The sequence below is a fragment of the Artemia sp. Qi Xiang Cuo genome, chromosome 8, assembly GCF_049724085.1.
Source record: "Artemia sp. Qi Xiang Cuo chromosome 8, ASM4972408v1, whole genome shotgun sequence".
Classification (NCBI taxonomy): Eukaryota; Metazoa; Arthropoda; class Branchiopoda; order Anostraca; family Artemiidae; genus Artemia; species Artemia sp. Qi Xiang Cuo.
In genome coordinates this window covers 2,626,546-2,654,118 of record NC_142801.1, presented here as the reverse complement: position 1 = coordinate 2,654,118, position 27,573 = coordinate 2,626,546, and the positions used below count along the sequence as shown (strand labels likewise).

Genomic DNA, 27,573 nt, shown 5'->3' with positions numbered 1-27,573 from the left:
ATACGAAATATTGTGGCTGGATTACGACTTTGCAAAATCCCAGGAAGCAGTAAAACAAGCCATCGTAAGTATTTTTCCCTTAAATCAGAGAGCATTGGGCACTTTCAGAGAAAATAGTCCAAATCTTCGTCCTCATCTCTACAAAGAGGACACGCACACCGACCATTAGTATGTACTATCCCCCTGTCGAACACCATTTGCCTGCTCTGGATTGGAAGGCAATTCGCCCTAAGCTGAATCCATCGACATAAAATCATATTCGGTAAATTAAATTTAAAATAAATTTCCTCTCCAAAACTAGGTTTAGCCTGATTATAATGATTCAATGTAGCAGAATTTAAAACCAACCCTTGCCAATACTGAATTTCTTCACCCTCTAAGATAAATCGTACCTGGCTTACTAAATTTGTTGGTTGATCCCGGGAACCAAGGCCATCATTCCATAAGTAAGGCATTCCCACTCTTTCTAGTAATGACCTAATTTGGGATGGCCACGACGTTTTCGAACCATAACTCAACATCTGACAATAAGCTGCTCTTACTAGTCTATCTTCATTACACCTAATGAGCTTCAGCCAAAATCTAAGCATCAAAATTTTTGATTGGATGTGTTTGGGGAAATAGTGGGCGTGAGAGGGGGATTAGTTGCCCTACGTAGTTTTAACGAAAATAGGCCCAAATCCCCTTTCAGAATATGTGAATGAGCGGTATGGGTTAACTCAAACAGTCTTATATAATATCAGAGCTGGAGGAGATCTAGATGCTGTGATGCTTCCCCACCCCGGATATCATCTTCACATCTTATTACTCATAAAATTTTTTTGTTAAATATTCTAGTGTGCAGTTTCAGGTTTTTAATTCCCATTATAGTCAAATTTCTATAAATTGCAGACATGGCCACTTTGCCTCTATTAATTATTTCATCAACATGACTCTTTGAACTTACATTTTCCGATAAAACAAATCCTAAATATTTTATTCTTTTACGCCTCGCTCTTTACGCTAAAGTTTGACTTTCTCACAACTCTATTTTTTTAAACAATGAAAAACTTTAGCGTAAAGAGCAAGGCGTTGAGGAGGGGACATCCCCTTTCATATACAGGAAATTTCTGTTCGTTTTAAGTGTTAAAGTCGTTCCTTACTTTCAGTTTAAAAAAAAAACTTGTTTTTTCTTATTTAATCATCCTCTAAGACCAAATTTCCAGAACTTTCAACTACGTTAAACAACATGGCTATCTCAAAATTTTGATTGGATGTGTTTGGGGAAAGGGTGGGCGTGAGAGGGGCGGTAGTCGCTCTCCAATCATTTTCAACTATTAAAAATGGCCCTAGCCCTTTCAATTCTTTAATCAAAAGAGCTGTTTTGAAGTTTCTACGACAAAAATTTCAATAAAAATTGATATGCCCTCAGGGCATAACTTACAACCCTTGCCCTGAGGGCTGATAGGGGGTTGTCATCCTCAAAGACGTAATTTCCGGACCTTTCAACTACGTTGAACAAAATTCTTATCTCAAACTTTTGATTGGATGTGTTTGGGGAAAGAGTGGGCGTGAGAGGGGGGTTAGTTGCCCTCCAATCACTTTTGACTATTAAACAGGGCACTAGCCCTTTGAATTAAACCTTCGGGTTTTGAAGTAAACAAACCTTCGGGCTTTTGTAGATGGCCGCTGTAAATTTGTTTGTATCTTTTATGTTAAATAAATTAATTTGAATTTGATTTGAACTTATGTGCCCCCAGGGCATAACTTACAACCCATGCCCTGAGGGCTGTGGGGGGACTGTCATCGTCAAAAACATAATTTCCGGATATTTTAACTATGTCGAACAAAATGGTTATCTCAAAATTTTGATTGGATGTGCTTGAGGAAATGGTGGGTGAGAGGGGTGTTAGCTATCCTCCAATCACTTTTGAATATTAAAAAGGGCACAAGCCCTTCTGATTTCCAATCGAATGAGCCCTTTATGAAGTTTCTACAACATCACTATGTGTATAGACTTTATATTCCCCCAGGGCATAACTAACAATCCTTGTCACAAGGGCTTTGAGGGGGTTATCATCCTCAAATACTATATTTCTAAAATTTTAACTACGTTGAACAAAATGGATATCTAAAAATTTTGATTGGATGGGTTCGGGGAAAAGGTGGGCGTGAGAGGGGGGTTAGTTGCCCTCCAATCACTTTCGACTATTAAAAAGGGCACTAGCCCTTTGAATTTCCAATTGAATGAGCCCTTTTTCAGGTTTTCTACGACACAGCTTTCAATACAAACCTTACATGCCCCCAGGGCATAACTTACAACCCTTACCCTGAGGGCTGTGGGTGGAGGCTCATCCTCAAAGATATAATTTCCGGACCTTTCAACTACTTTGAGCAAAATGGCTATCTCAAAATTTCTATGTGTTTTTATAAATGGCGGGCGTGGAAGGGGTGTTAGTTGCCTTCCAATCACTTTCGACTATTAAAAAGGGCCCTAGCCATTCCAATCAAATGAGCCCTTTTTTAAGTTTCTACGACAGGGCTTTCTATACAAAACCTTATATACCTCCAGGGCATAACTTACAACCCTTGCCCTGAGGGCTGTGGGGGGGTGGGGGGTTGTCATCCTCAAAGACCTAATTTCCAGAACTTTCAACTACGTTGAACAAATTGGCTATCTCAAAATTTTGATTGAATGTGTTTGGGGAAAAGGTGGGAGTCGGAGGGGTTTAGTTGTCCTACAATCCCTTTCAACTATTAAAAAGGACACTAACTATATCAATGTCCGATTAAATGACGCCATTTTGAAGTTTCTATAACAACGCTCTCTACAAACAGATTATAAGCCCCCGAGGCAAAGCTAGCAACCTTTGCCCTGAGGCCTGTGGGGGATTTCACTCCTCGAAAACATAATTTCTATCCGGAACTCAACTGGGCAGAACAAAATGGCTATCTCAAAATTTTGATTGGATGTGTTTCGAGAAATGGTGGGCATGGAAGGGGTGTTAGTTGCCTTCGAATCACTTGCGACTATTAAAAAGGGCATAAGCCACTCCAATTTCCAATCTAATGAACCGTTTTCGAAGTTTCTACGACAACTCTTTTCGATACGAAGTGCCCTGGTCTGAAGAAAAAAATAATAATAAATAACACATTGTGCCAACATCGTTCTTTACTAGCCATTTCAATTTCCAATCAAATGAGCCCTTTTTAAGTTTCTACAACAACGCTGGTTGTATTCTGTTCTGGCCTTGGGAAGACATAGGGGTTTTGAGCCCTACTCATGTTAATTTCTGCTCGAAATTACAATAAATAACCGAGTCAAACTCAAAACGACTATTAAAAAGGGCACTAGCCATTTCAATTTCCAATCAAATGAGCCCTTTTTGAAGTTTCTACGACAACACTTTCTATAAAAGGGCACTAGCCATTTCAATTTCCAATCAAATGAGCCATTTTCCAAGTTTCTACGACAACTCCTTCGATATGAAGTCACTTTCGGCTATTCCAATCACTTTCGACTATTAAAAAGGGCACTAGCCGTTTCAATTTCCAATCGAATGAGCCATTTTCCAAGTTTCTACGACAACTCCTTCGATACGAACTGACCTGGTCTAAATAAACAACACATTATGCAAACATCGTTCTTTACTTAGGCAGCGCTATTGCGTTCTTGTAACTGTATGTAAAATACGTCCAAGTCACTAGTATCTTCGAGAGTCGGTTCTACATGGGCATACATTACTAATACTTTGCACTTTTTAGCCGTAAAACGAGCAACTACAACTGTATTAGTAATACCTTCTCAGCCTAAGCAAGACTTGGAACCTGCTACTTGCCTATTTAACCCATCCTTCCTGCCTGAATAAATAAGTTCAATATCATTTCATATTTCTACCACTGGGCGGTGAGTTTTCGAAACTTGTTAACGTCTTAATTTGTCAGTCAACACCAAAGTTTTAACTTTCGTTGTATGTTGAACTAAATATAAAAAAACTCTATGTACGAGGTGGTTGTCAAAATGGCGTATCAGCATGGAGACATGAAATCTTTGGCTATGGAGACACCTCAATTAAAGTTTCAGAACCAAGGGAAACTCACCCGGAAACAAATTTAGTTCCAATGATTCTTGACGCCATCTGGTTCAAGTCTTTCAAAACTGAGCATTAATACACTCGATGATTTTGGAGGTGTTCAAATAGTTTTTTTTGTAGGCATAGCCAAAACTCTCATCAGCAAATGAAGTCAAAATACACTTATTTAAATATACAAGCAGTTAAAACAAAACAAAAAACAACAAGATGTTCAAAATTCGTTTATATTCAAGGTTGAGGAGGAACGCAGAGGAAATCAAAGCAGAGGAGGAACAATGTAAAACAATAGTTGAAACTTAGAACAAACAGAAATCACAATTATTGAAACAAACGAGACCCAAAACCACAGTTTATAGAATTAGCAGTATGATCATTCTCTATCTCTCCCATTATAAAAACCCGGACAGGGGTGCGAGTGCTCCGGAGAACGTTTTTGCAGATAGAAACATAGGCGTTATCAGATCTTTTCGCGGGTAGACAAGTCAGATTTCTCTTGGACGCGAAACTTTGGCTTCAACGTTGGAACACTAATTTTGAAGAAACTAATTTTAAATTAATTTATTCCAATACATAAATACAAATCGGTAGTTAGTAGTGTAATGTTATTATTGCATGTTTTTAGGAATTAAAAATAGGTTTCGAAGTCTCAAGTTGGTTTCAAAGGCATTTTGAGAAAGTTTCTGCCAAAATACGTGTTCCAGGGTAATTGGACCGCTAATGGCAGATCAAATGAGAGGAGTTGTTTGTACGCGCCGATATAAATATAAATATATATATATATATATATATATATATATATATATATATATATATATATATATATATATATATATATATATATATATATATATATATATATATATATATATATATATATATATATATATATATATATATATACTACGAAAACTTTACGAAAAAGAAAGTTTTTTTTTAAGAATAGTAAAGGCCATATTAAACTTAAGATCAGTAGAAATAGAAGCCTACAATAACTCAAACTCAAAACGACCAGAAATTATTATTAAAGAATGAAAAAGGAAAGGAGAATAATTGGTATGGAGGTAACACTGCATATAAATTTATATGAATGTATATATAGTGGGCTGTAATAATGCAAAAGGTAAATATATCATTGGTTTAAGAACGGAAATAAAGACAAGGAATAAATTTACGACGATAATCAAGTAAAAAATAAGTTTTATTTGAAAAATGCCATAAAGCGATGACATTTGATTATGATGTTTGGTGCTTCGCATTGATATTTCCGTTTTAAAAGTTTTATTTTAAATAAATTTTAAAAAAATTTACCCCTTTGTTCAAAAAAAGAGATAATCAGATATTTAAACTACTAAAACTAAAATAATTACTTGCTAGTTTATTTTCCTTGATAGGTACGTCTCTCGATTTCTCGATTCTTAAATTTTACTTCGTAATATGCACGTGTGCGCAAAAAAAAATCTTATAAACTGTTCAAAGGGTAAGTCCTCGCAGCCATTTTCCCAATTCAGGTCTTTACAATCAAGCCATATTTGATTTATTATATTTTTCGTATCAACGTTTTTTGCGCCCCCCCCCCCCTAAAAAAATCCAGGATCCGCCCCTGAAACCATCACACCAACACCACCAGTTATTAGAAGAAGAAAAAATTCCTTATTTTCACACATTTCATCAACCCCCCCGCCCCCTTTGTTTTAAAATCCGACATAGGACGATCAGTTGAGTCCACGGAAATAGTATATTAAGTAAAAAATTTTATATAAATTAATTAATAACAGTGAGATGGTACGCTTGCAAACCACTTGGCTGGCTCACCAAGTTTTTTTCTGCTTTCGCAATTACGAATAATGCACTTGGTAACCATTTCTCAGTGATTGACGATAACAGACTATTCCGCTAAGGCAGAAACAAGTGGGAGGAGCTTTTTGTTCGCACCGAGACCGAAGACCAGAAATTATCTGCGATAGGCTTACTGTCTATAAACTGTGCCCAAAACGAACAGAAATTGCAATGAATAATCCAGTCAAACTTAAAATGAGCAGAAATTACCACGAAAAGGTGTAGGGCTTAATTTTTGTCCTTTTCATGGGTTATTTTTTTTTGTACTACATTTGCCAGTTTGCTCCTACATCTTAAAAGCGGTTGAAGACGTTATAACTTCGCTTCTTATTTTATTAAATAAATAAAAACAAGTTTTTTTAACTGAAAGTAAGGAGCGACATTAAAACTTAAAACGAACAGAAATTATTCCGTATGTGAAAGGGGTTGTCCCCTCCTCAACGTCTCGCTCTTTACGCTAAAGTTTTTATTGTTTAAAAAAGATAGAGTTATGAGAAAGAATCAAACTTTAGCGTAAAGAGCGAGACGTTGAGGAGGAGACAGCTCCTTTCATATATGTAATCATTTTTGTTCGTTTTAAGTTTTAATGTCGCCCCTTACTTTCAGTTAAAAAAAACTTGTTTTTTTTTAAATTTAATTTTTGAACGTTTTTGAATTAATGCAGGTTTTGATTTTGGCTCCCCGTAGATCAATAATTAAAACACAATTTGCATATTAATTTTACTTTTATTTGGTTAAATGGCTTTCTCGAAAATTGTATAATTTTATTTACGAACGTTTTTATTAGTAATAAATATACGCAACTTAAGAATTAACATACGTAGTGAACTTCTATATTCATGTATTTTTAACACGTATATTAGGGGGGGTTCAACCCCTAGTCAATACCTCGCTCTTTACGCTAAAGTTTGAATTTTGTTCCAATTCTTTAAAAATGGCCCCTTAATCACAAAGGCCGTTAATTCGAATAAATAGCTCTTATTAAAGTACAAAAAAATTTGACTTAAAGAGCGAGGTATTGACTAGGGGGCGAACACAATCATATACGTAATAATTTCTGTTCGTCTTAAGTTTTGATGTTGCTCCTTAATTTCAGTTGAAAAACTCTTTTTATTTAATTTCTGATCCGTTTTTAAATAATGCTGGGAAATCCGGTGCCTTCATAGCAATGTCCCTTCCCCCATGGAAAGATCCTCCCACATAACCCCCGATCAAAACATCCAGTGTTCTGCACACCTTCAAACTGGAAAACGATTACATAAAATCCCCTATTTGTACAATGTCAAATAACGTGATTCTGCTATGTTCATCTTTTACTATTTCTTTGGATTGGGACGTTATTTTCAAAATTATTGTATTTACTCTGTCAGACACCCTACAGTATCAGAAACACTTAGAAACTTCTTTCTTTTCATGATCGAGATTGTTTGAACCCCATGCCTCAGCCATTTGGATCAGTTAGGCAGATATTTTGAGGGTCCAGCATCAAAGCGCATTAATAAGCAAAATGAAAATTACAAGGGTCGCCAACAGAACTTTTTCAATCTCCCATGGGATTTTTTTCTATACCAGCAGCGTTAAAATTATTTCATCTTCTTCCCTATAAGTTTAAGGTCAATTTTGTCATACTTAGGTAATTTTGCTAATCTATTATCAGCACTACCTTGCAGATCAATTCCAATTAGTTCTGCTTCTTCTGGCCAGTACCACTGTTTAGACAACTACTATCACTGATCCGTGTAATCAAAGAAATAGTCTTACGTCTGTAACTTTTAAAAATCATTTCTTTTTGTCGAAAAGGGAAAAAATTATTGCTTGAAACTGTACATTAAAAATCGACCTTTTATTGTTTTTACCCGTAAGAATACAATTGAATTTTTAATTTCTATTTTATAGCTATGGAATTTTGAAACAAATAAAAACTAATCAGCGTTTTAACGTTAGGAGCTTCATTAGTTTAGCATATTTTTCAATTTTCACACAAAACCAAAGACAAAAATACATACACAATTGATTTTATGCATGGACTAGCAAAAGAGTAATTATAAAGGTCTCGTGCTCGTCTCCTCGAAGGTTAATCAATTGTCGACGTTCAATTCCCGAAGACACGACCAAGTCTTAAATTTAGAGATCTGGAAAATAACCAATCTACTTCCTATTTTAGATATCATTTGCCAAAGCCAATAGCCATATTTAGGCCATGTTATGAGATTAATTAAAAAAAACTTCTTCCACATAATAAGTTTTTCAAAAAAAGTAAAGAACTCCATTAAACCAAAAATGAACAAAAATAGATCCAAATAATCTACCAAGCATAAAACTACCACAAATCAGTATCAATAAATAAACGAAACCCAAAACGAAGAGAAACTACAATAGATTACAGAATCAAACTCAAAAAGAGCAGAAATTAATCTTAGTTGGGTTGTAAACCCTATGCTTTTTAAAAGCCAGAATATAATTTGTTCTTTACTGAAAAAATTCAAATGAATTTACTGAAAAAAAATGTGCGTTGTCAGTTTAATATACAAATGCTGATATTTATTACTTAAAATCTTAATTAATTTTTGTTTTCTGAAAGTTATAAAAGTGAAAACATTTAAAAAAAATTTCCTGTCATCCACGCCTGCAGCATCCACGCCAGTCAGATCTCTGCTTTCTGAACACGTTCCTGGAGCCTAGTGGGAAGACTGGTGGCAACAGGAAACTGTCAAGACTCAAGACTCCTTGTCGATGCTCTAATAGCGAAAGCGAACCAAAATTCATTAGTGAAAGTGAACCAATTTTAATTTGATATATTTCTAGCCTTTGCTTTACACAGTAACTACACAAGATTGTCTCAATGTAGGTGAATTGAACGCCGTGGTTATAAAAGTGCACAGACTCTTGACAGTACCATAATTATCTTGGCTCTTGACAGTTTAGCAGCTTTTTTTTAGTTTTTTCTTTCGAATGTTGGCGAGATGTCTGAATTGTTCTTCTTTTCTTCATAGTTCGATTATTTTTTATGTTTTTTTTAACTGGAAGGCACACAAAGACTTACTAATTACCAGACGTGCAATAACGTGTTTTCTAATTAGATTAACAGTAAAATCAAATTATTAATCAAAGACTACGCACACTTTTTCTTATTCTGTATTTATTTTCATTTATATCTTTTTTTACTTTACGATTAAATCACAAAATAGGTTTCTTCACTATACAAACTTTAGGGTGTGAAGGGTAATCTATTCAGACTTCGGAATACGCCTTTAGAATATATTAATTCTCAGCTGCTGGCCAGTGTGGGCCATACGTCTCATTTGTCAAACCTCACCGTCTCACTGTTTTTTTTTACCAGTGTGCTTACACACTGAGAAGGTTTTAGAAACAGTCCCAAACATTCCAGCGTTGGAACCAACGGTCCCATAAAATTCTGAATTTTTTTGGGGTAAACAAACGCACTTTTTCTTACTTTTCTCACGTTTTCATTGAGGTTACAGAATTTAGACAGAATGAAGCCTTGACTTTTTGTAGACATACTAATTTTGACAATAAGTTTATCCATTTTTCTGTTATCAAGGGATACGATTAGACAGGTCTATTTACCTGTTATGCAAATAAAAATACCTTTTCTTTCTTTTTTCTTCAACTACTGTATAGTTTTAAATGGGTGTCAGACTTCAGATAGAATGAAACTGTGACTTTCTATAGATTTAAAAATTTTCGACTATAATTTGACTTTTTTCTCCCCGATGAAAAAAAAATAATAAATAAATAATCCAGGAAAAAACACACCGAGTTAGAATCAACCGCTAGTTTCTGGCAAGGCAGGCAAACTATATCACAGGACTAGGGATGACACAAAATTGTTCGTACCTGTGTACCCTGAGAACAACTGAATTTATCCTAGATTCTGGAATTTTGTCGTTTTGTCGGAAATTTGATCCATTAGAGGGGAAGGGGGGGGGGGGGGCTTAGAGTCAAAATTTGCACATTTATCAAAAGCCATACTTTCATTCTACCTGAAGCCTGACACCCATTGAAAACTAAGTAATTGAAGAGAAAAGTAAGGAAAAGTACGTTTATTTTCCAAAAAAAAAGAATTTCATAGGACCATTGGTTCCAACGCTGGAACGTTTGGTATAGTTTCTTAAAATCTTCAAAGTGCACAAGCGCACAGGTCAAAAATAGCGAAACTGGGTTAAAATGGTAGTAAAACTTTGTTAAAGTAACCGTGAGAAATGTAGATCACATTCACCACCCTGCATCTCGCTGTAAAGAGTTTCCGCAAGCTGATTTCGATCTGGATTGTCACTGCACTGCATTTCGTTAATCTAGATGGCCGAGTGAAAAACCAGTTTTTACTGTCAAGACTGTGAGTTTATAATCCAGATTGTCACTGCATGTTAGAGAGAAAAATGTTCTTGCATGCATGCTAAACATTTTTGAAAGATAAATGATAGGTTATAAAAGTTTATTGATACGACAGTTATATTATCCAAAACAACGACTAGCCAAGTATAATTCGAGTATTCGTGGTCACCGAGATAAAAATAAAGACTATTTACAACCTAACAAACAATGAAATACACAAATATACGCTCTAAACTTCGATATTTGACCTAACCTAACAAAGGATAAAATCCACGAGTTCGATATGCATTAGCAGTAATAATCAAGATATATAATCTCTTGTTAATTACATTCACATCGGGTACAAAATTAATTAAACGATTTTATGCAGACATAAAATGTTGTATGTGGCATACAACCCATATGGAACTTCGACAGAGACAATTGGGTTCAATTTCAATAAGTTGAGACATAAAACTATTTTGCGATTAATACCCAACTATTGAAATCATAAAACGATAAGATGACCATATCATAGCCTATAAAAATATTCGTTCGAAGAACTTCCCTAGAAGAGGAAACGATTATATAAATGCCGATTCTTTTCGACCTATCAGACATCCCATCCCCCACACCAAGAATTATCATATGGGGTACACTAGTTGAAGAATGATTAGCTTGAGCGTGAACAACGTTAACTGTTTACATTTTGATTACCCTCATCTGCTTGCTATAGTCAGAAGCTCAGGGCATTGTACCCTCGTTATCATGACGTAAGGTTGACGTTTTTTGCTATAGTTTATATTTTACAAATTTATGTTGCTTCTGATTCTAGATTAAGTGGGTCTAGAATTATGATTTACATAAATACTATGCTAATAATAAGTAAAATCATGCTTAATTGTCACTCTGTCGCAATATTTTTAGATTACCACGATTTGACATGGCAATTTGACCGAAACATAAGTAATCAAGTATTTGTAATTTTTGAATTAAGAATCCATATAAATTCGTATAGCATACAACTAAAAAATTAATCAAAGGAGCGATGTTGTCACTGATAGGATTCAGATTTTCGGGGTCGCAATTTGCATATAAGAATTTTTATTTGTATAATTAAGATCTGAAATAACTAATTCCACCAGTGATATTTTTACCTAAAAAATATAGTGCTCCCAAATCATTTTTTTTTACTTTATGGTTTGTATTCCTTCTCAACTCTTATCACTTGTGAGCCCTGATATTAACGACATGCAGATTTAAATCAGAGTTTCAAAGAGATTCTTACAGCAGATTATTTTGATAAAGAGTTGATTTGAGCGACAATAAAAGTTAAAATGTCTTTGATCAAGACCTATTATTATTCCCTGATTGTCAGGTTAAATTGCAGGTAATTACTAGTAAATGAAATTAAGAATTAAAACAACACTAAAAATAGCAAATTTTGAATGTAAGAAAACATACTGCCTGTTTCCATTGTACTAATAAAGCTTTGTGAACTATAATTTTACTTAGTGATTTAATAAGAATGTTAGTTGGCAAGGTCGTATCCACTGAAAGGAGGGGTTGAACCTCCCCCCCGCTGATATTTTTGTCCGAATTGTAAAAGCGTGACGAAAATGTATATAAACAAATTTTTGGTGCGTTTTTAAAGTTTTTTTGTAAGCCTCCTCCCCCCCAAACAAAATCCTGGATACGACCTTGTTAGTTGGTAACTATTCATAACAATTTTTAGCTACAATATCATCAGTCCCATTCTTTAAAAAAAAGAGGAGAACTAGAACCAGGGTTGTCTGGTAAAAAAAAAACATAATAAAACATAATAAATCACACAAAAAAACAACATAAAAATAAAATATAAATGGGCAAAATTGAATAGAATAAAACTTATGAAATAAAATCTCTTTAAGAACAAAAATCATGCGAGGAGAGTTGGAAGCATATGATTGATCCTAAAATATTTGTTTCAGTAGTTATTATAAGTTACGCAAAGTAAAATTTTTATATTTAACATAGAACTTAGTATACATTTAATTTTTATATTTATATAGAATCATATAGAACTTATTCCTTTTAGAACTACGACTAATCTATTTATTCCTGGGAATTTATATTAGGAAAGAAGACCATTAGCAGGAAAATAGAAGGGAATCTTAAAAAAAAAAAAAAATGCCAGTTCCAAAACTGAACATCGAATCTCCTCGGTACACTAAATTTGCATAAGTAAAATATAAGTCATAAATCAGGTAACTCAATAGTCACTTCGTTTTTCTACCTTGAAAAGGTTTTCCAAGTTCAGATCATACTTCTTCCAATCAACAATTGAGGTAAATGGTCTCACTTTCCACACCCTATGGCTTTTCAAAGATTTTTCCCGAGATTTCAACTTGCCCAGCAATTCAAATAAGGGCAGTATTTTCTGTTCCAACCATTCTTGTATAGTATAAACATCAAATATGTCATCCATAGCTTCAATGAAGTTTTTTGCCAAAGCTGTAACTGAAGAAATGAGGCTGTTGAGCTCAGATGTTATTTCGTCAACGCGGGATGGCTCGGAGAAGTTGTAGCGAAGATTGTAGTCTGTCATCCAGCCTCTCTCGTAAGTAGCAGCTTTCCAGGTCTTGTCCACCTAGAATTGGTTTTAAAATTCTTTCATTATTTCATGTTACTCTAAAATTATTCTTCCTTACTTTTACCAAACCATCAATTAATTATATATTTTTAGATCTTATTCACTTAGAATTAGAATATGGCTTATTTAAAATGAAAAATTTTGATACACCAACTAAATTTATAAAATTTTTGGACTCCCTTTTCTATTTCACCCCTTGTTTTCTAAAGTCTGTACAGAGCGCATGGAAAAAAAGCGAGAGCAAAGTTCTTGAAAAGTCAATATTCAAAATATTATAAATCATCCTACACTAGTTTAGAAGTGCGTCCCAGAAATTCAATGACCTTGATCCCATTAATCTTATAAGGTCGTTTTTGGGCTCTTTATTCCACCAGTATGTTGATGTAACTCCTATATGAACTCCTACCCTCTGCTCACAGTTTATATAATTATCCAGTATGATCAGTCCCAATCTCACCCATTATAAAAACCCGGACTGGGGTGCGAGTGCTCCAGAGAGCGTAGAAACATAGGCGGCATCAGATCTTTTCACGGGTAGAAAAGTCAGACGCGAAACAATCGGAAACAAGTGGAAACCCGGTATTACGAATAATGCACTTAGTAACCATTTCTCATTGATAGACGCAAACCCACTGATCCATAACTGCACGAAGAAGTGGGAGGAGGTTTTTGTTCGCACCGAGAACGAAGACCAGAAATGATCTGCGATAAGCTTACTGGATAATTATATAAACTGTGCCTCTGCTAGACAAAGAAGATGCGGCATAATCATCGATGAAAATATATCTTTTCATTTGCTTGGGGGGATACTCTAGGCCAGGAACCCTATACTCTACCGTAAAAATACACATTCTGAGGCTTCAAAATCCCCCCCCCCCCACCCAAATAAATTAGTGGACAACGATTTAATTTTGAATAGCCACTTCTATTGCTGTTCAAACAGTTTATAGTGGTCGCTTATTCTGTGGACTATACATATAAGTTCAGGGATGAATGAGCCGTCACGTGGCATTACGATCTCTGAAACTGCTTTAAAAGCGATTGGCTACCTCGGCATCTTGACTTAAGCCGCCTCAAAATTTTTGCGTTGAAATCGGTAAATGACAGAAATAGACGTTATGAGAGGACAGAAATAAGAACCTTGCTGATGGGCAATCTCTTATCTGACTCAAAAGGTGCAGTAAAAGTCACACTAATGATCCCTCAACCAATTTTCTATGTACACTGGTTCGATACGACTACCCCTCACGAAAAAACAACAACAAAAACAAATATCCTTCTTGAGAAAAAAAAAGCGAACTTCCATGTTGAGGATATAGGACCTGGAAAAACATGAGGTATTCGGACATGATGATTCTAACAGTATAATTTTTTTCGAGGTTATCCACCTTTTTAGGGAGTGTATTGCCCCATTTTTTACAAAACTATGCCAATTTTCTGCAAATAACTTTTGATGAGTAGCATTAAACTCCATAGATTTTGCAAATATTAATATATATCTTAAACAGTACAAGGAATGCAATTTTATAATTTCTACTCTAAAATTGAAAAGCGAAGTTTTCAATGAAGACGGAAGAAATTTTTGCTGCTGGCAACCACAGGCAAAGCCAGGATTCGTTTTTTTTTTCTTGTAAAAATTTCGTATAAACATCCAAATTTTGAACGGTAGCATTTCTTGTTATAACGGCCTGACAGGTCATAGTTGACCAGCCTGAGAAGCCGTCAACCCACCACGAATCCAAATTTTTTGTAGTCTATACATACATTAAAGAATTTTAACAAAAACAAAGAATTGGAACTTTTAGAGTTCCATCAAATACGGGGTTTGGCTATTTTTCTTGCTCTTTACCAGTAATAACACTCTTATTCAACTTTTTTTTTTACATTTGTTTTTATAGGAGCGAGGAGAATTCGACAAAAGAAAATACCATGAAGTTCTGCGTTGGATTGCTGCGTTGCGATACATTCATAAATCTCTAGGACTATTATGCAATTAATTAGAGGATGATATTACTATTATCTATTTGATAATATTATTATTATCTATTTGTATCAAACAATTACTATTCAATAGCTAACTTTATCTATAATTTTAAAACGTACATAACTATTCAAATATTTTTATGTTTTTTCTCAAAGAAACGGACAGAAATCGTCCCCTATCTACCCTGGAAAACAAGAAACATTAAAAAAAACTCATGGAAACAGGATTATTAGAAACATACAGATTCAAATCTCAGTTAAAACAAAGCTCCTGTTCGCCCACCCTCCCCATGAAAAATTTTCCCGGAGGCACTCATGTTAGGTGGCAAAAAGGAAGTGGTGGCATCGTCCCCTACCTACCCTGGGAAACAAGAAAACATTAAAAAAAATCATGGAAACAGGATTATTAGAAACATACAGATTCAAATCTCAGTTAAAACAAAGCTCCTGTTAGCCCACCCTCCCCATGAAAAATTTTCCCGATGGCACTCATGTTAGGTGGCAGAAAGGAAGTGGTGGCATCGTCCCCTACCTATCCTGGGAAACAAGAAAACATTAAAAAAAAAAATCATGGAAACAGGATTATTAGAAACATACAGATTCAAATCTCAGTTAAAACAAAGCTCCTGTTAGCCCACCCTCCCCATGAAAAACTTTCCCGGAGGCACTCATGTTAGGTGGCAAAAAGGAAGTGGTGGCATGTCCGAATGGAGTCAGATAAAAAAAAATCCTCAAAATGGGTCCTCTCGCTCTTATTAGTTTTAGCAAACTGCAGCAAAACTGTACTCAAAAATAATAATGATAAAAAATATGCCTCATACCTCATTCTGAAGTTTTTCCAGCCGGTACAGGGCTTTGAAGAAGGAGGCCCCAGGAAAGAAACAGTACGCAAACTTGTCCACCAGTTTTGGATCATACGTTAGATCAAAAAAGCTTTCATACTTCGGTGAGTTAATGCACTCCAATACCTGATACACCTTTTTTGCTATTGGCAAATCTATACGGGCATTTGAGACTAAGCTCAGTGTCATTGCAAGGGATGGCAGAGAACCAGGAAGCAACTCACATAAAACAGCAAAATGGTCATACCTCTGCCATCCTGTCAACACTAGACCACGAATTCCATTTTTAAATCTTGTGCCTTCATTTTTCATTACGGCTAACCAGTTGGCATTGTTATCAATATGACGTTTAACTTCCGGCAAAATCAACGTCTCACCAAAAGCACCTTTGTATGCACTAGCACTCCAAAATGTTGAAAACACATCAGAAAACTTTTTCCATTCCGTCTCGGGTACAAAGCGATAAATATCTTCCGCGTAGACCCAGATCATTGGCTCAACAAGATCGCCAATACCAGAACGCTTGAGTTCTGAGAACGTCATATGAATCATCATATCATGCCATATAATCGGTATGAAGCCCTTGTTCCGTACAAATTGTGCAACTTTAACAATATGCTGTAGAAAAACCGAATTGCGATTTTTCGTTTTGCAAATGCTGCACTCCCCCAGATAGAACACCTCATCACAGCCAATGTGAATAAACTTCGAGGATTGGTGAACGGCAATTATCTGCTCCATTAAATCAATTACAAAATCCAGTGAGCTATTTTTAGACGGACATATTGCTTGTGGAGATTCATCAACTTCTCTAAGGTGTGAAAATTCTTTTAGCTTTAACGCAAGCTCTAAATGTCCAAATGTTTGTACTAAAGGAATTACCTCCAAATTATAACTACCGGCTGCACTAAGCATTGATTTGATCTCATTCAATGAATAGGCGTTTTTAGCTTTAATGATTGATAAATCGTTCTCGTAAGGAAACATATCTTCATACTCGAGAAGCACATGAGTGGCACCAAGCTTCGAAATAATCTGAAACACTTGCTCCAAATATGAGACTTTAGGTGGAGCTCCCTTCAAGTCAAAGTGAACAACCCGTTTTTCTGGTATGAAAGGGACAGCTTTTATCTCAGGTACATTGGCAGCGTTGATACTAGCTCTGAAATCATTTTGCGTCATTTTTCTTTGGGAAAATACATTAATTTTTGCATCAGTTCCCTCGGGGTAGTATACAGGAACCCCATTATAATAAGCAGTTTTGGATCGGTTAGGAATTCCTTGCGTAACTGCTATTTCAACGATTCCATTTTCAGCAATTATTTCTGGCATTTGACCAGACTCCAACTCTGCTTGTTCTTTATGTAATTCGTTGGGTATAAAAGCAACCCTGTTACGTCGTTCAGATCCATTAAATATGTCGTCTCCATTTTTTAAACTACGAGACAGGTATTTAGGTTTCACTGGAATGTAGGATTTGTAGCTTAGCATAATCAGTAAAGCAAGTACGGTAATAACGGTCAGAACTAACTGCTTCAAATGTAATCTGCGAAGTGGACTACCACCAGTAATTCCTGCAAAAGAATCATATATTAAGTTCTAATAGGGCTTTCTTTTAATTGATTTTATTTTTTTTTTTTTTTTTTTTAATTTAGAGTATGTTCTTTATATCGCTGACAAAGTGAGATTTGTTGTTGGTGTTAGGTGATGTGAAGATCGGTTGTCTTCGTGTAAACAGCACTTCTTATTTAGTTAAGTCTAGGCCTAGTTCAGTAGCCTTCAAATGATTAATATGTAGTGTTATTTTTTTTTCAGTTAAAGAGCTCGGCCTCCAAGGCCCCATTTAGCATATTTATGCAGCCTAGAAAACCTTGCATTATTCCAATTTAAAGAAGGAATGATTCGACCACCTCTGTTCTAAAATATATCGAGGCCTCGGTTTTGAAATAGGCTATTTGCATAATTTTGCACCTTTTCTTCTTCAAGCTGCATGCATCCCGTCACCCCAGCAGAGATATATATATTTATTTCTCAAATAGCTACCTTGAAATTCTGATCTGATACCAAATGGATAAGCAGTATAGAAAATGAGGCTGGATTCCCTCTACTGCTATTTTTACTTGGTAGGGGCACTAGATCTCAGGACTTCCAACGGGATGAACCCTCTCCCAAGTCCCAACTTTCTATGACAACCCATTCTAGATGACAAGGCTAGGACAAAAAATAATACACGGGAACGCCATCTTTAATAAGACTACAGCACCATGTGCATTTTGATTAGTGAGCTGAAAAACCCTTAAATACACAGGTTTGATGGAAATCAATCACCAGTCAGGAGACACTCACTTCTTATGTTTCACTTTTTGTCTTTTATGTGCCAACATGCCAACATTTAGTCTCGGGTTCATAATCAAAGAGCCCAGAGATTTTTCAATAAAAACTGCGGTATAAATTATAAGTTATTTGTGAAACATGTGTACTACATACTGGGTTTTGTTAAGGATGATCAAAAATAAAAATGCTAAATCCTTAAATATCACCTCTGAAGGAAATCGGCTTTCGATCTTGATTTCCTTAATAAATGGTGTCAGTCAAATTTTATATTTATAAGTTTGCCGAAGATTGTTGTCTACTACCTTAACAGCTACGAGTCTGATCATACCTGTTTTATTTTGGCTAAAAACCAATGTGCGTGACACTGGTCTTAGTTTTGATGTGTATCAAATTTGAGATTTTTCAGAATTTGTTGGAGTTGCTAAGATGTCTTTAGCCCTAAAAAAGGGTTTTACTCAATGTCCGGAATTTCTTGACGCTTCGCAAGAGGTTTGTTAGTCCTCTTTTGGGATATGCTAGCACAATTTGGTTCCACATAATTTAACTGATTGACGAAGGATTGAGACCAGAGCTTCAAAGATGATTTCATATTTGAAAGATATTTGCAGCACTTGGGAATTAGCAGGCTTCAAATTACTTTTCTACAATTTCACAGACATGCAGATCAAGTTACTGTATCCAGATCAATAAGAATATTGACGACCTTGATAGAAACTCGTTGTTTAATTTCCAAAACTACCATTCAACTCATTATTCCCTCTTTAAACTTGATGTTAAGAGACCAGGAGGAAAAATAGGACGAAATTCATTTGTTATTAGGAGTACCTTGTCTTCTTTAGTTGTTGACAGGTCCTTTCCTAGGGTCGGTGGTGCCGGGGGTAAAATGAATTCCCCCCCCCCAAAGCCACGGGGCCCGGGGCAGCTTATCCCAATCCCCCTTGAACGGCCCTGGTTGTTGAAGCGGTTAGCACTGAATCTGTGCCCACCATAACATGGGTTCCTGCTTTTAGATAGATTGTCCTATTGCTGACTGCAGGGGTACCAGCTGGGAGACTTTGGAAAATACCTTTTTCGTACCCTCAATGAGATATTCTCTTTGAAAAAACCTTGTTTGGATATGATCAGTGAAAAACATCCCAAAATTACCCCCCTCCCCACTATATTTTGAAAAATGCATCTTTTTCCATATATATTTTCGTGAATTGGCACTCCAGGTTGACTGATTACTAAGTGGCCTCCCCCACTATATTTTGCCCCCCTCCACTACATTTGAAAAATTCATCTTTTCCCATCTATATTTTCGTGAATTGGCACCCCAGGTTGACTGATTACTAAGTGCCCCCCCCACACAAATATATTTTGCCCCCCCCCCTCAGTATATTTTGAAAAATGCATCTTTTTCCATCTATATTTTCGTGAATTGGCACACCAGGTTGACTGATTAACAAGTGGCCCCCCACTATATTTTGCCCCCCCCCCAGTATATTTTGAAAAATGCATCTTTTCCCATCTATATTTTTGTGAATTGGCACACCAGGTTGACTGATTTATAAGTGCCCCCCCCTCAGTATATTTTGAAAAATGCATCTTTTACCATGTATATTTCCGTGAATTGGCATCCCAGGTTGATAAGTGCTAAGTTGCTAAGCGGGCTAAGCAACTTCCATTATTAAATATGCAATTTGCATTATTATCGTCTAATATTGTATTTTGTCGCCTCCTTTTTTTTGCGTTATATTTGCTTATGTATTTTTTAGTTACAAACAGTTTACTTTACACTATATGCAAAATAAATAAAAATAAACAATCTCAATGATTTGCTGGCGGATGGTAGAACCTCAGATCTTTGAACGTCAACTAGACCAAATGGACTATGGATATCTATCACAATTTTTTTGTTTATTTAGAGAAGTTTTGTTCCTCTCTCTGAGGGACACTACCCTGCACCACCTCTCCTCTTTGGGGCATGGACCTTTCTCACACTGCCATATATAGAAGCATAGAATCAGATTTTTGTTCAGTTGGACATTATTATTACAACAAAAAAAGCTGATATTAAAATTAGCTAAATATTAGATATCCTAGTTGAAAACAAACTTACTTTTAAAAATCATGTCGATAGCATCAGTATACTTCGTTCGTTCAAAACACTGGGCTTGACAAAATTTAGCTAGTCTCGAAAATCACCATTAAGAAGGAACATTTTAGCTTTATGAGGAGCTTCCATATAATCTAAAACAAAAAAGTAGAATATAAGACTTTAAATTTCCAGAAAAACACACATCCACAGGGACACAAAAAATATATATTAATTCCACAATAATTTATACCATACGAATTGTCATCTGCTGACTATTTTTAGGGGTACAGTTTTAGATTATTACCCAGTTTGATGTTGTTTTGTTATATTTGAGCGATTTTAGCGAATAAGTTACAAGTCGCCTTAGTGTGGGGCAGAAGGTGGAAAAAGCAAAACTTGAGAATCAGAGATTTTAAGAGTTATTATACTGTTAGTTTAGTTTCTCCCCTTCCCAACTAAATTTCTAGACTTAAAAACAAGTGTTTCAGTAATTTTTTTCTAAAACATAGCAGTTCAGGTCCATTCAATTAAATAGTCTTAATACTTCCAGAAAAACCGTTTTTAATCAAATTTCGAGTTTTTATTATAATTTAGAATTGATCATTTAGAATTGTCAAGATGGGTCTAACTAATATTAAGGATCCAGACATAGTTAGTATACAGCGATTTAGAGTTAGAACAAATAATTCTCAAAGACCAGATAAAGTTGCCCCCGTTCTCGTCTAGTTTCGATCAAAAGAAATAGCTCGCCAAGTCTTTAAAGCGAAGAAGCAGCTTAGTGGCTCAGGCTTATTTGTAGCTGAGAGCCTTACCAAACGCAATCTTCTGAGCGCTTCAAGAGATAAGTTTGGAAATCGCAGTGTGAGGTCTGATCAAGGCCGTATTTTCGTGCGCGAAACTGAGACTGCTCCAATCAGGCGTATCTGGTCAATTGATGACCTTTTATGGAGTTTTTATTTTAATGTGATATTTTTTTGTTGTTTTTCTTTTTTTTTCTCTCTTTTTTTTCAAGTGCTATTTCTTGTTCTTTATATGAAAAATGATAATGTCTGACCAAGACCGATTTAGTCTTCAGGATTATTTATTAAGAGGTATTGCCGGCGATGATGATATACCGATTGTTGAGCTAAAGCCTACGAGGGAGTGATTATATTCGGTTGCCGTACATTCATAATATAAATAAAAAGAGGCTGCGACTATGTTCTTGGAATGTCCACGTGACTACAAGCTACCTGGATATTTTGGAATTAGATGAATAATTTCTTCTTCTTTTAATATAATAGGATTATGTGAAACATTTGTTAGTTCAAACCAGTCTCTCTCACTGTATTCATTTCCAGGTTATGATCTTTGTGTTAAGAACCGAGTGGTGATGGGTCGTGGTGGTGTTGGATTCCTTGCAAAGAATGGGTTTAATTATAATGAAAGGGATGATATTAGTATATAGATTGAAGGTAAGGTAGAAGTTATTTAAATCGAAATAGAATTTGATGGGAGAAAAAAATATAATTAGTATGGTGTATAAGCCGCTCAGTGCTCCCCTGGAGTACTTTGTGGGGGGTGTGGGTCAGCTTATTTCAAAGGTACCGTCTGGAGCTAGTCATATTGTTATGGGTAATTTTAATTTTAACCTGCTTGATTTGTCTAATCTTAATGTTGATTTTTTAAGTTTTATGATATCGAATGATCTATACCCGCTTGTGAGTGCACCCACGAGGATCATTGGACAGAGTGCAACCCTAATCATGGGCGTAGGGAGGGGGGCAGCTGCCCCCCCCCCCTAGACCTTCAAATTTACATTAGATATGGCTGAAAAAGGAGATGGTTTGGAAAAAGCAGTTGATAAAACTACATCACACTATCGACTGCCCCCCTCCCTAGACAATATGCTGCCTACGCCCATGACCCTAATTGATAATATTTTCGTTCGTTCTGCCGATTTGAAGCTTTGTTATGCTGATGTTGTGGCCTTTCATGGTTCTGACCATCTTCCATTGGTGAGTGTTATGAAGTGTCAGTTGCACAGACCAAAGAAAAAGAAAATAAAGACAAGGTTAATGAAAAAAGAGAATCTTCAAAAGTTTGTGAAGGAGGTTAGTGTTATAGATTGGATCCCTGTCTGAAAAAGAATCCCCTACGAGACCACTTGATCATCTAATGTCTGTTATTCTACCCATTTATGATAGTGCGTGTCCTATTAAGGTAATGAAAGTAAAGAAAATTAAGGTAAGTAATCCATGGATTACGAGTGAAATACTGGAAAAAAGAAAGGATTGAACTTTATCAAAGATATCTAGATAATAAAAGTGATGTTTCGTATGAATTGTTCAAAAAAAACAGCGCAATTTAGTGAACAAATTATGTCGCAAAGCTATGGCCGAATATTACCATAGAAAGTTTTCAAATATTAAAAGAAATATGCAAGAAACAATGAAATCTGATAAATAAAGTGACCAATGGGAATGCTGAAATTGGAAGGAATGAAATAAAACTTGAAGGGTTCAGCCCTGATGATAAGTCTGGAATTGCAAATGAGTTTGGTAATTTTTTCTCCAATATTGGTATTAAAGTGCAAAATAGTGTAAACAATATATGTCAACAGGTTCAAGAATACATTATATGTGATAATAGAGGTGAGAGTTTTGAATGAGCCTTTGATCCGTTTACAAGTTACGAACTGCTTAAAATAATAAAATCTCGGAAATCAAGTCCTGCGGGAGTGGACGGCTTATCTCTTCGAGCGTTTTAGGCAATAATGCATCATATTCTACCGTGTCTGCTTTTCATTATAAGCCTGTCACTTGAAAAGGGCATTTTTCCTGATCAGCTAAAAGTTGAGAAGGTGATACAACTTCATAAAGGTGGCCCTAAAAAGGAAATTGAGAATTAAAGACCTATTTCGATCCTTCCTTTGTTTTCGAAATTATTAGAAAAAGTTGTTCATAAACGTCTATATAATTTCCTACAGGCTAATGGTTTGCTGAGTGAGACCCAATTCGGATTTCGCATAGGTCACTCGACGACGATTGCTTTGCAACAACTTATGGCATCAATTAACAGTGGTGAAATCCCTTTGTCTACATTTACAGATATTGGCAAAGCATTCGATACAGTTTATTTTCAAACTCTGCTAAGTCGGATGGAGTCGTTAGGTGTCCGCGGAAAGTGTTTTGAAAGTTATCTCACAGGGAGATCCCTCAAAGTAGTGATGGATGATGTGAGCTCATCAGCATTTCCAGTGACGTGTGGAGTACCACAAGGATCAGTGTTAGGTCCACTGCTTTACCTCATCTATGTTGATCTTACGCGTGTTTATTTGAAATATGTGTGTCTTATCTTATTTGCTGATGATACCGTTTTAACTGTGTTTGCCTCATGCCTTTGAAGGATTTAGTTGGAAAAGTGAATGTCGCCTTAAAAAGGCTAGACATTTGCGCTTCATTAGATCTATTGTGTGTAAATGTTCGCAAGACATTTTTAATGACGTTTTGTAGAGATGGTATACCACTGGATGTGTCTTGCCAGGTAACTTTATGTGGTGATCTAGCTCAGGAAGTTGATCTTCTTCGCTAACTCGGTTTTTATCTTGATTGCCACCTGGCATAGACGTATGACAGTGACGCAATTTAATCAAAAATTGTCCACGAGGTTATAATGCTTTAACGTCTGCAGCACTTCTTTCTTCAAATAATACTCCTAACTATACGTTATTCATTGGTTTGTCCATTTATCTCCTACGGTCACCTCCTAAGGAGCAGTAACTTCTTATTCAACTATAGAAGAGTGCAATTTCTACAAAATAGAGCTGTTAGAACAATCGGTAGGTATGTCCAGGATGTATATGACACCTGCGCTTGTTTTTGGTCCCTGAAGCTCCTAAATGTCGGTCAGATAAGAGATTAACAAGCTGCAGTATTTGTTGATGTTTTTTTTAGAATTTTTACCAAATTAATAGTGACCTGCATAATTATGGAACTAGGCAAAATGATAATATAGTTGTTGATTTGCCTCGTGGTACCAGGTCTTCATTTTCAATGAAAACACCTGGGTCCATCAGTATGGAATGATCTACCATTGAGCATTAGAGCGGCAGAACATGTAGCTCAATTTGAAAAGAATTAAAAAGATTATTTTTTTTTCTTGGGGGGGGGGGAATTGTTAAATTTTATTATGGCTGTTAGGTTGGGTAGGGGAGGAAGAGCAGCTGGAGAGGTAAGGGTGGGTAGGGGCTAAGGTAGGGTTGGGAGGGCAGGGTGTGGGAGGGGAGAGGGAGTTGAGTATTATGAGTGATGGAGATTGGATTAGTTATTATTATTTTTCTTTTATATTTTATTTATTTATTATTATTTTTAATTCGGCTATTTATTTATCTATATTCTTTTTTTTGCATATATATAGGTTATAGTTTATCTATTTTTGGTTTATTTATAATAGTTTTAAGTAAATAGTTGAGGTTTATGTTAATAGTCGAGTTAATAGGTGCGTAGTTACGTGGACTTTCGAGCGATCGCAAACTTTCATAGGTTTTCTCCAGTGCGAAAGTGTTGTTTAATTTATTTATTTGTGAATGTGGATTAAAAAACTTGTGAACTTATGTTCAATAGACAAAAAAAAATCAAAAGGCGAGGATTTTAAAAACAATCAAATAAGAGCAATATTTTGTTCTTGTTATAGTCATTGCCAAAAAACACTGTAAAAAATTTAAAATGAAGGGGAGAGATTGTCCCATATAATTATATAACTATAATTTGTATAACTATGGTGACCTAGTCAAGCAGGTTGCCACAGAGAAACTTCTAGAGAAAAAAACTATACACTTGATCATTGACCAAATCTTGCATATTGATTAATGATATACTTTTAAGATTCATCCATAAGAGGAATCTACCTCAACTTCGATGGCTCATGTTCCTAATTGCTAATATTGATGTAATTGCATTTCTTTGTGAAAAACGAACATTGTAAAAATTTTATAATGAAGGGGGGAGTTTGTCCTGTATAATTATATAACTATAACTCATTTAAGTTTGGTAAATTATGCTTTTAACCCTGATCCCTAGAAATCAAAGAGATATTACCGAACAAAAAAAATGGTCTGGAAAATCAAAAATATGTTCCGAAAGGGCTGAAGTGAAATCTTTAGGCTTAGAATTTTCCTTTTATGCTGTAGCAATCTCATTTCCAAATTCTGATTAGTACATCCCACATATGAGCTTCCACATGTACATGGGATCTGATAGGTCCCACTTTGTTGCCCCAATAAAGTAGATCCTTCCCATAATTTAGGAAACTACCCAAAGTATTACTACTCTTTAAAGCTACCTTTAAACCATTACTCTGTAGAATTCTTTTAAGTCTCTCACTTAGCCCAGGTACATATGGTAAGGAAAAAAACAAAACAAAATAAACATCCTTCTTCCGAGTTGTCTCCAAGACTTCCTTAGAAATCTCTAGAAACTTTTTTCTTCTTTTTGAAAAAGTCTGGTCCATTAACCACTGTGGATACATGTTACTTATTAGTATTTTTCTTAGAAAAGACAACTCCTAAAAAAAATTCGGAGACCTAATACTAAAGATCCGGTCAGTTAAAGAAATGATCAAACCAATTTTTACTTGGCAAGCATGACTGGAGCTAAACAACAAAAATCTATTGTTATTTTTCGGTTTTCTGTAAATTTTAAAATCCAGAGTATTTTCGTTTTTTAAAAGATGAACATCAAGAAAAGGAAGTTTCCCACCCTCTTATAATTCAACAGTAAACTTTAAGTCACCCCCCCCCCTTAGACAATCGAGATGTTCCAAAAATTCTTTTAATTACTCCTCTCCATTATTCCATACTGAAATTATTTCATCCATATACCAGCCCCAAAACTTATGTTAAAAAAATATGTACCTAATGCAATTGTGTCAATATTTTCCACAAAAATGTTAGCTAATAAAGGACTTGAAGGGACCCTCATAAGTAGACTATTTATGTTCGAAAAATTCCTTTCTGAATTAAAAAATAAGAGAAATTATTGCACAACCTTACTAAATACATAATTACATGAATTTCCAAATCTGTTTTACCACTAATCATGTCAAAATTTCTTAATAGCTTTCTTTCTAGAAGAGTTTTGGCTGCTTCTACATCAATATTTGTGTACATTGATACAATGACAAAGCTTGAAAGCAGTCCTTGAAAAAATGTCAACTTCTTTTAGTTTTTCAACCAAATTCGAAGAATTCTTAAAATAAGAAATTTGTGTAGTCAAAAGTGGTTTACAGATTGACACTAACCACTTGCTCAAAACATTAGTTGGTGAACTTGTACTTGACACAATTGGTCGTAATGGTAGGTTTGGCTTATGAATTTTGGGAAGTCCATATAATTTAGGGCACAAGGAACTGCGTGGCAGGCATTTGTAATAAAGTTGAGGTGCAATTTCTCCTTTGTTCTTCAAACACTTTAATTCGTTCTTAAACTTATTTGCATAAGAGTCTGTCGGATTATGTGAAAGCTTTTTGTAGGTTTTTTCATCATTTAGCAAAATCCTTAATTTTGACTCATAGTCCTCAGTATTCATCACAACTAAAGTGTTACCCTTATCTGCTTTAGTGATAGTAATTGAACCATCCTTTTTCAATTTTTTTAGAATTCTTACGTCTTTGATGGATGTACTAGGAAATTCCAGTTTTAAAACAGAGTTTGAAAGGGTTTTTGTGGTAGATGCTCTTACTAAGCTAACATCTTTTATTAGGCTTGGGTTTTTATGCAAAGATGTTTCTATTGAAGAGATAATATCTTCCACGGGGATTTATCGTCATGGAAAGGCAGTGTGGTCTTTGAAATTATCAACTTGATCATTGACTGAATCTTCCACATTAATTAATTATATATTTATGAGATTCACATATGAGAGGAATCTACCTCAACTTCAATAGCTTTAGAGTCATGATTCCCAAAGTGGGTCACAAGCCCCATCGGTGGGGCATTGCGTTAATTTGGTGGGTCACGGGCAGGACGCGCAACCTTGGACTGACAATACTTTAAAGCCCTAATTTTGAACCAAAAAAAAAAAATCATGTGAATGGCGTCACATCCATTTGCACGAGGCAAAAAGATACATTAGCATTGCAATGACGCCATTCATTTTATAGAAGATGGTATATTCAGACAATATTTTTCACTTGTATAGAATATGCCTAGAGGACGATCCGAAAAAAGATACCAAGTTAATGGCCTTTTAAGCTTCCTTTATGTGAATACACACAAAATTTCACATAACAAAATTTAAATATTACAAGGGGGCATGACCCAAAATTGTTTGGGAACCACTATTTTAGAGTCATTTTAGAACACTCCTTTATGGAGATGGACCCACAACATAAATAACTTGAATGGGTTCTGCATATTTTGGAGAGATGATTTGATTTTGTGTCACAGATCTTCTGCCAATACATTTGGCACAAAGCCAA

General features: G+C 35.4%; 1 protein-coding gene across 10 annotated transcripts in view; it reads right to left on the bottom strand.

The window, feature by feature from the left end:
- Positions 1–10,295: 10,295 nt before the first annotated feature.
- Positions 10,296–27,573, bottom strand: part of LOC148949069 (hexosaminidase D) — a 29,500-nt gene continuing 12,222 nt past the window's right edge. For all 10 annotated transcript variants that reach the window (XM_089093136.1, XM_089093141.1, XM_089093139.1 and 7 more), the window contains 3 exons: positions 20,137–20,267; positions 15,681–17,275; positions 10,296–12,873 (listed from right to left, as the gene is read on the bottom strand). In XM_089093136.1, coding sequence (XP_088949262.1) covers positions 12,496–12,873; positions 15,681–17,275; positions 20,137–20,149 — 1,986 coding nt within the window. In that variant the 5' untranslated portion in view covers positions 20,150–20,267 and the 3' untranslated portion in view covers positions 10,296–12,495. The remainder of the gene's footprint in view (positions 12,874–15,680; positions 17,276–20,136; positions 20,268–27,573) is intronic.